Consider the following 8223-nt stretch of genomic DNA (forward strand, 5'->3'; position numbering starts at 1 on the left):
TTGTACAATTGCACAAGTTAACCAATATCTCAACGTCATATAATTCGTTTCATTGACTAAGCATAAAGTTTTCAGGGACAAATCAATAAAACCTTGCATAAGTAATAGTGTTCAAGCCTAAATCTATAATAATTATGTCACTTATTTATGAAGTCAATTAATCACCTGCTGAATCCTACATTTGGCATATAACTTTGAAGATTAAACAATAACTAAACTTAAATAACCAGATATCTTCATTAAAATTACACTTGACCAAATTAAATTAATGAACACTTAACCAGACTCTAATATTAATTTTTAAATCATAATATACGAATCAACTAATAGTAATTGATTAAATAAACAAAAAAATAATTCTAATAGCAAGCAGATAGGGGAGAATAATGCTAGTAAATTCATTTCACCACAAACTGTAATTCAACGAGCAAATGTATGATTGTAATACTGAAAACAAAATTCAAAGAAGCTAACAATACGGAATTTAAAAACCAGAAACAGATCGATAGTGATGGTGAACGATTGAGTTTACTTGGATCTCTGTCTCATCTTTCGACGCTTCCTCTTCAATCTCCTCATTCTCTTCTTCTTCCACTGTTAATTAAATAATGATAAAAATAAAAAACATATTAAAATTTAATTACAGATATTAATTGATAACTGAAAGATATATAAATTACCTTAGCTCTCATGATGACGCCGGAAGGTTTTCAGGGAGTACGACAGGTGGCGGTCGACGACGCAATGTTGTGAAGGCTTGCAAGGATCAGTTGTTATGGCGGTGAAATAGGTTCTATAGTGGAACCCTAGTTCCTGATTTATTAATTTGGGCTTTAGAATGGACTTGGCCCATTATGGACTGCTCTCAAACAACTGGCCTTTTTAGTTTTTTTTTTTTCTTTTTTTCTTTTTTCTTTGTATTTATTTTTATACAAAAAAAAATGATCGAAAAACATAAAACATAGCAAACTGTAGCATTTTTTATTATTTTCCGTCCAACGCTCAACAAGCCGCCCAGCGTCATGCGTAAGCCCTGTAGGTAGCTTCTATGCTTAAGTCCTTTGATTAGGCGCGTGAACGGCACGCAACCACGTTAGCCCACGCCAAAGGCGGTTTCGGATATTTCGCACAACCAAATTAATCAGCGTTTGACACGTGTTTTTGATAATTTCGGACATTATACGCCCATAAATATACCTCATGGGTCACCACATTTAACGAGTGAAGTTCGGTCAAAGAGTACACTTTCTCTCTCACACAGTACTTTCTCACTCTAGAATTTTAACCGCTTAGCAATAAAATGCTACACGGACCAATCTCAGCTTGGTCCAAAGACTGATAAGGCCACCCCACTGATATCTCATCCGTGTTCCGGGTCTGCAAGGATTCTTTCCCAAGGGCAAACATCAGTCAACAACAAATCGCTCAAGGTTAGGCAGTTATAGTATTGTACTGGTACCTTTTACCCGCTAGACGGAAAATAGTACCAATATATGGCGCCATCCGCTTTAAAGAATCACTCAACTCTCGGGAGCAAGACAGACAACAATCATAAGGTAACCCCCGTCGAAGCCAATATGATACATAAGTGGCAAGCCGGGCAGCGGAGAAAAGCAGAAACTTTGGAAGACTGGAAGCAAGAGTTAATTACTTTCCCTTCTTTGTTTAACACTAATCCGTCTGATGCTCCAGTAGTTATTGAAGCTAGAATTGAAAATTGTATTGTTAGAGAAATATACACGGATACTGGAGCGGGAGCAGATATCATGTATGAGCATTGTTTTGTGCAATTACCGGAAACAGTAAAAGAGACAATGAAAGACACACTTGTTCCTTTGGTGAGTTTTGCCAATGATCCATCATGGTCAGAAGGCAGCATACTCTTAGAAGTAGTATTGGGAAAATCACCATATAAAAGAACAACTCATATTGAATTTCTTGTAGTGAAAGCGAATTCACAATACAATGTCATTTTGGGACGATCTGCAATGATGACTTTTGGAGCTGTCACATCAACAATACATGAAATGATGAAGTTTCCCACACCAGCTAGGATAGCAACGTTTTACGCTGAACGGAGAAGAGCAATTGAATGCGTGCAAATAAATCGAACAACTGTTAAACCAATCATTCATGATGATGGATCAGTTTCACCAAATCCAGCATTCACATACCAAAAAATCATTATTGAAAACACATTAACAAAAGAAATAAAAGAAAAGCTTTATAATATTTTAGCAGCAAACTTAGATGTTTTTGCATGGAAAGTTTCTTATATAACTGGAGTACCACGACACATTGCTGAACATAAGCTTAATGTGAATCCGAATATTTCACCCGTTTGTCAAAAGAAAAGGGGCATGGCTCCAGAACGGAACAAGTTCCTTAAAGAATAGGTCCGAAATTTGGTGGACGCTAAAATTCTAAGAGAAGTCAAATATCAAACCTAGGTAGCAATCCCCGTAATGGTGAGGAAGTCAGATAACACATGGAGGGTATGTGTTGATTTTACAGACATAAACAAAGCTTGTCCGAAGGATAATTATCCTTTTTCAGAAATAGATTGGAAGGTGGAGTCTTTAGCTGGATATCGTTTTAAGTGTTTTTTTGTAACACCGACCATTTCTTTTCTTTTCTTTTTTTTTAAACACACGGCGGAAGACTTTATTAACAAACACAATATAAGTCACGTCATTACATTAATTCGTGTAATTACGTTTAAGTTTACACAACGGTGTTACGTTATTACAAAACATTATTTATACAAAAGTCCACATCAGAGTTGGGTTGTCAAACATGTCTTCTGCAACAGCACCCATCCCGACTAGCAGTACCTAAACCTGCAAGGGGAGAATATGTGGGGGATTAGCGCACCGCTAAGTGAATGGAACCTATGTAACAGATATAGCTTAAGCCACACACAAGCTATATATTAACAACAACACTTGTTAACTACCAACTAGCATACAATAAGACAATACGAGGATCGGCGGCTTGTACGAGCACACGACTCTCAGCTGATCGGGCCTGAGTCTACCGATAGTCCCTGCTACTCAATTCATAGTATAGTTATCCAGATGCAGGGGATGCAACATTTACACTATACTCCACAATTAGTAGCCTATGGACCCAACCTCCCCTAGGCACGGTTGACCTCATACGGACTCTAACCTCTCCTAGGCACGGTCTCGAGTCTCCAGTCTCCCTAGGCCCGACTAGTGCCATTCACACAGTGTACACATAATTCACATACAACATCAGGCAAACGATATTATTCTGTCATGGCAATTCCTACACTATGCATGGTAAAAGAGTCAACCACAGTAGCATGATATGCTACTTAAACTCTATCCGTAAATAGACCCACTCACCGAATACCAGCAACTAGCTCAGATAATCTGTCACTGAGCGGCTTCCTTATCCTTATCACCTGAACATAAGGTAAATCAAGTTAGTTTCTGTCCGTTAACACAAAATAGCACAGTACAGAAAATCAGTCACAAAAACCGCCACAAAAAGGTCTACTTAACACTTATGCACTTTCAAAATTTACATCCTGAACACCAAAATACAAACGGGCAGCATAACGACTAAAAAAAGGCACTTTGGTAAAACATTCTGCCCTGGACACACAGTCGGTCAACTGACACTGACAGTCGGTCGACTGTCGACACAACCGGTCGACTGACCTTTCCAGTCGGTCGATTCATTTAGTATTACATCAATCGGCCGAAGGTAAATCTCAGTCGGTCGGTTCACTAAATAATCGGTCGGTTGAACCCTCAGTCGGTCGACTGTCGACCGACAGTCGGCCGACTATGTTCATCTTCCTCAGAAACTGAACAAAGGCTACGGACTTCACGATGAAATCCTCAAATCTCGATCTAGAGCTCGTTTTAAACACCAAAATCGACCCCAACTTGTTCACTACTTGTTATAGACTCAAAACCCACAACAATTTGACCATAACAACACTTAAATCACTTGTTTTGACACAAATTCAAGCTTTTTACAAAACTCACACAAAACCATGAATTTAACAACGAATTGAACACAAAAACACATGTTACTTACCTTGATAGACTCAGTAAACGATAAAAAACACGATTCTAACACCAATTTGAGCTCAAGATCAATGTTTAAGGATTAGGGTTTGGTAGATGGGAGGGATGAAGGTACGGTGTTTTAGTGAATTTTCTAGAAATGGGAAGAAAATACAGTACACTAGTCACTTAATTGGGTTTAATTCCCACACTGTGCAACACACGGGTATTTATCAGTTATCAGATATCTTTCGTACCTCATTAGGAGGCCCTAACGGAGTCCAAATTAAATAAACAATCCTGTTCTGTAACCCTTGTCACAAACTGGTCTTAACCCATTAATAAAATAACACTATTCACATAATTAAAATAAAAGCATATAAAACACATAATAAAACCCTAAGGGCAAAATAGTCCACTTACACCCAGCCTGGGTTTCAGTCTGTTACAAATCCACCCCCTTAAGGAGATTCCGTCCTCGGAATCTGGTCTTGGTCAAACAACTGAGGGTAGCGATTTCTCATCAACTCTTCCGTTTCCCACGTAAGATTAGAACCCAAACTATGTTTCTACTCAATCAACACCATCGGTATCTCTTTATTTCTCAACTTAGTCACCTTTCGATCAGCTACACGGACCGGCTCTTCCACCAATTTCTTATTCAAATCGACCCTTAAATCTTCTAAAGGAAGGAGTTGCGTTTCATCATCGACTTTACACTTACGAAGATAACATACGTTGAATGTATTATGAATACCAGTTAACTCTGGCGGAAGATCTAACACCACCGTCTGATCATTCAACACTTCGCTGATCGGAAACGGACCAATAAATCTTGGTGCTAACTTACCACGTTTACCAAATCTGATAACCCCTTTCCACGGCGAAACTTTTAGATACACTCGTTCACCCACATTAAAGGTTACCGAACGTCGGATTAGCATACATTTTCTGTCTATCTCTAGCGGCTTTCAACTTTTCTCGCGCGATTGCAACTTTTTCGGCTGTCATTTGAACAATTTCGGGACCTGCAAACTGTTTCTCCTCGGCTTCTAACCAACAAGTCAGAGTTCTACAACGACGACCGTACAAAATTTCATAGGGCGGCATCCCTATACTCGAATGATATGAATTATTATACGCGAATTCGACCAACGGTAAATGTGTATCCCATGAACCACCGTATTCTAACACACAAGCCCTTAACATATCCTCCAAAATCTGTATCGTTCTTTCACTCTGACCGTCTGTCTGAGGATGATAAGCTGTACTTAAATTCACGCACGTACCCAAATTCTGTTGAAGACTATTCCAAAAATTCGACACAAATCTGGAATCTCTGTCTGAAACGATCGATAACGGCACACCATGTCGACTAACTATCTCTTTTACATACAATTTGGCTAACTCACTCAACGAAGCTGTTTCACGAGTAGCAAGAAAATGAGCACTTTTAGTTAGACGATTCACTATTACCCAAATCATATCATGTCTTTTCTGAGTTCGAGGTAATTTAGTCACAAAATTCATCGTTATATGTTCCCATTTCCATTCTGGGATCTGTAACTGACGTAACGAACCATATGGTTTCTGATGTTCTGCCTTCACCTGAGCACATATATGACACTTTTCAACAGATCGAGCGATATCTGTTTTCATTGTCGGCCACCAATACACTATTTTCAAGTCATGATACATCTTATTACTACCCGGATGTACTGTCAATCTGGATTTGTGAGCTTCTGTCATGATTAAATCCTTTAAATCTCCAAGATTAGGCACCCAAACACGATTGTTTAAGGTCTTTAGTCCACGTGAGTCATCAATTAAGTCCACTTTTCGTTTGGTCATTTGTTCAGTTTTAATATGTTCGTCCTCCAAAGCACAGGCCTGAACGGTTCTTAAGCTGTTAATCAAATCTGAAGTTATATTCAAACGAAGAAATTTCACATTATCACTTGACCTTTTATGACTTAGCGCATCTGCAACCACATTTGCCTTACCGGGATGGTATTTAATTTCACAATCATAATCTTTGATTAACTCTTGCCATCGTCTCTGACGCATATTCAATTCTTTCTGTGAGAAGATATACTGCAAACTCTTGTGATCTGTACAAATAACACAATGGGTTCCATACAAATAGTGTCTCCACAGTTTCAAAGCAAACACTACTGCAGCCATTTCAAGATCATGCACTGGATAATTTTTCTCATGAACTTTCAACTGTCGCGAGGGGTAGGCGATTACTTTATCTCTCTGCATTAACACACAACCCAACCCAGCAAATGACGCATCACAGTATACCACGAAGTCGTCTGAACCTTCTGGTAAAGTTAACACTGGTGCCTGACACAGTAGCTGTTTCAAAATCTGAAAAGGTTTTTCCTGTTCATCAGTCCATCGAAAGGCTACATCTTTACGAGTCAACTTAGTCAACGGACCCGCTATTTTAGAAAAATCTTTGATAAACCTGCGATAATAACCAGCAATCCCAGAAAACTCTTAATCTCAGTCGGAGTCTTCGGAGAATTCCAATTCATTACAACTTCTTTCTTTATCAGATCAACCTTTATACCTTCAGCACAAATTACATGACCCAAAAACTGCACTTCACGTAACCAAAATTCACGTTTTGAAAATTTTGCAAATAGCTGCTCACGTTTCAGCAAATTCAAAACCTGTCTCAGGTGTTCAGCATGTTCACTCTCTGTCTTTGAATATACTAGTATATCGTCTATAAACACAATCACAAACTTATCTAAGAACGGACGACACACTCTATTCATTAAATCCATGAAGACTGCTGACGCATTCGTCAACCCAAATGGCATGACAAGAAATTCATAATGTCCATACCTTGTTCTGAACGCAGTTTTCGGTATATCTGATTCAGCAACACGAACCTGATGATATCCGGATCGTAAGTCTATCTTAGAAAAGAATGAAGCACCCTGTAACTGATCGAACAAATCGTCTATTCGAGGTAACGGATACTTATTCTTCACTGTTCTTTTGTTTAATTCACGATAATCAATACACATATGCATTGACCCATCTTTCTTTTTAACAAACAATACCGGAGCACCCCACGGTGAAGAACTTCGGATAAACCCACGATCTAATAACTCTTGAATCTGTGACATCATTTCACGAATTTCAGATGGCGCTAATCGGTAAGGAGCTTTTGCAACAGGAGTTGTTCCAGGAACCAACTCAATCTTATATTCGACTTCCCTTACCGGCGGCAGACCTGGTAACTCATCTGGGAACACTTCGGGAAATTCGAATACTACTGGAATATCGGCCACTGTTTTCTTTTCTTTCTTCGCATCAATCACATATGCAAGAAATGATTCACAACCCTTTGCCATCAACTTCTTCGCTTTCATCATGGTTATCAACGAAAAATTATACCCGCCCCGCTCCCCTCGGACCACAACACGGGTTCCATCGGTCGAACGAAAGGTAATCATTTTCCTATCACACTTAATATTAGCTCTAAGCGAGCTTAACCAATCCATTCTTAATACTACATCAAAGCTAGGAATAGGTAACACTAAACAAGTGATAATGCTAAAAACGAACATATATTTCATAGCATTATTCCTCAAGAAAGACAAGCTTTTAGTTGCAATTGTTCTATTTACAAGTGATATTCGTTTAAATAATAAAAGATGAAGACAAAAGACAGATTCGACGATTTGAAGACGCAAACGACCAAAAAGCTCAAAAGAACAAAAGACAATCAAAAAGGTTCCAATTATTGATAAGAAACGTCTCGAAATCACAAGAGTACAAGATTCAAAACGCAAAGTACAAGATATTAAATTGTACGCGAGGACGTTCGAAAATCCGGAACCGGGACTAGAGTCAACTCTTAACGCTCGACGCAACGGACTAAAAATTACAAGTTAACTATGTATATAAATATAATATAATATATAATTAATTATATTAATTATATATATATTATATATATATATTTAAAACCGTCGGCAGCAGGAAACTCCAAGGGTGTGAAATGAAAATACCTCTCCGCGACTCGCGGAGTTTGAAGGGCTTTTTGCCGCGAGTCGCGGAGCCCCAAATTTCACTTCTGGCTATAAATCAACCCGAATTCTGATCAAAATATCATCATTTTTTTTCTTCTCTTCATACGAAGTAATATATATTTATA

The 8223-nt window shown here is 38.4% G+C and overlaps 1 protein-coding gene and 1 long non-coding RNA gene across 2 annotated transcripts; one reads left to right on the forward strand and one right to left on the reverse strand.

Annotated features, from left to right (window-relative positions):
* Positions 1–317: 317 nt before the first annotated feature.
* LOC139904530 (uncharacterized) lies at positions 318–837 on the reverse strand. Its single transcript, XR_011778854.1, has 2 exons — positions 681–837; positions 318–594 (listed from the first exon to the last, which is right to left on the reverse strand). It is a non-coding gene; the product is annotated as an uncharacterized lncRNA (long non-coding RNA).
* A 656-nt stretch (positions 838–1493) lies between these two features.
* Positions 1494–2396, forward strand: LOC139841255 (uncharacterized). Its single transcript, XM_071831483.1, has one exon. The coding sequence runs from the start codon at positions 1494–1496 to the stop codon at positions 2394–2396; it is 903 nt and encodes a 300-aa protein (XP_071687584.1).
* Positions 2397–8223: the final 5827 nt, after the last annotated feature.

Source organism: Rutidosis leptorrhynchoides, chromosome 4 (assembly GCF_046630445.1).
Source record: "Rutidosis leptorrhynchoides isolate AG116_Rl617_1_P2 chromosome 4, CSIRO_AGI_Rlap_v1, whole genome shotgun sequence".
Classification (NCBI taxonomy): domain Eukaryota; kingdom Viridiplantae; phylum Streptophyta; class Magnoliopsida; order Asterales; family Asteraceae; genus Rutidosis; species Rutidosis leptorrhynchoides.

Excerpts from the sequence above, each read along its gene's own strand:
- LOC139841255 (XM_071831483.1), top strand. The coding sequence starts at position 1,494 with ATGGCGCCATCCGCTTTAAAGAATCACTCAACTCTCGGGAGCAAGACA.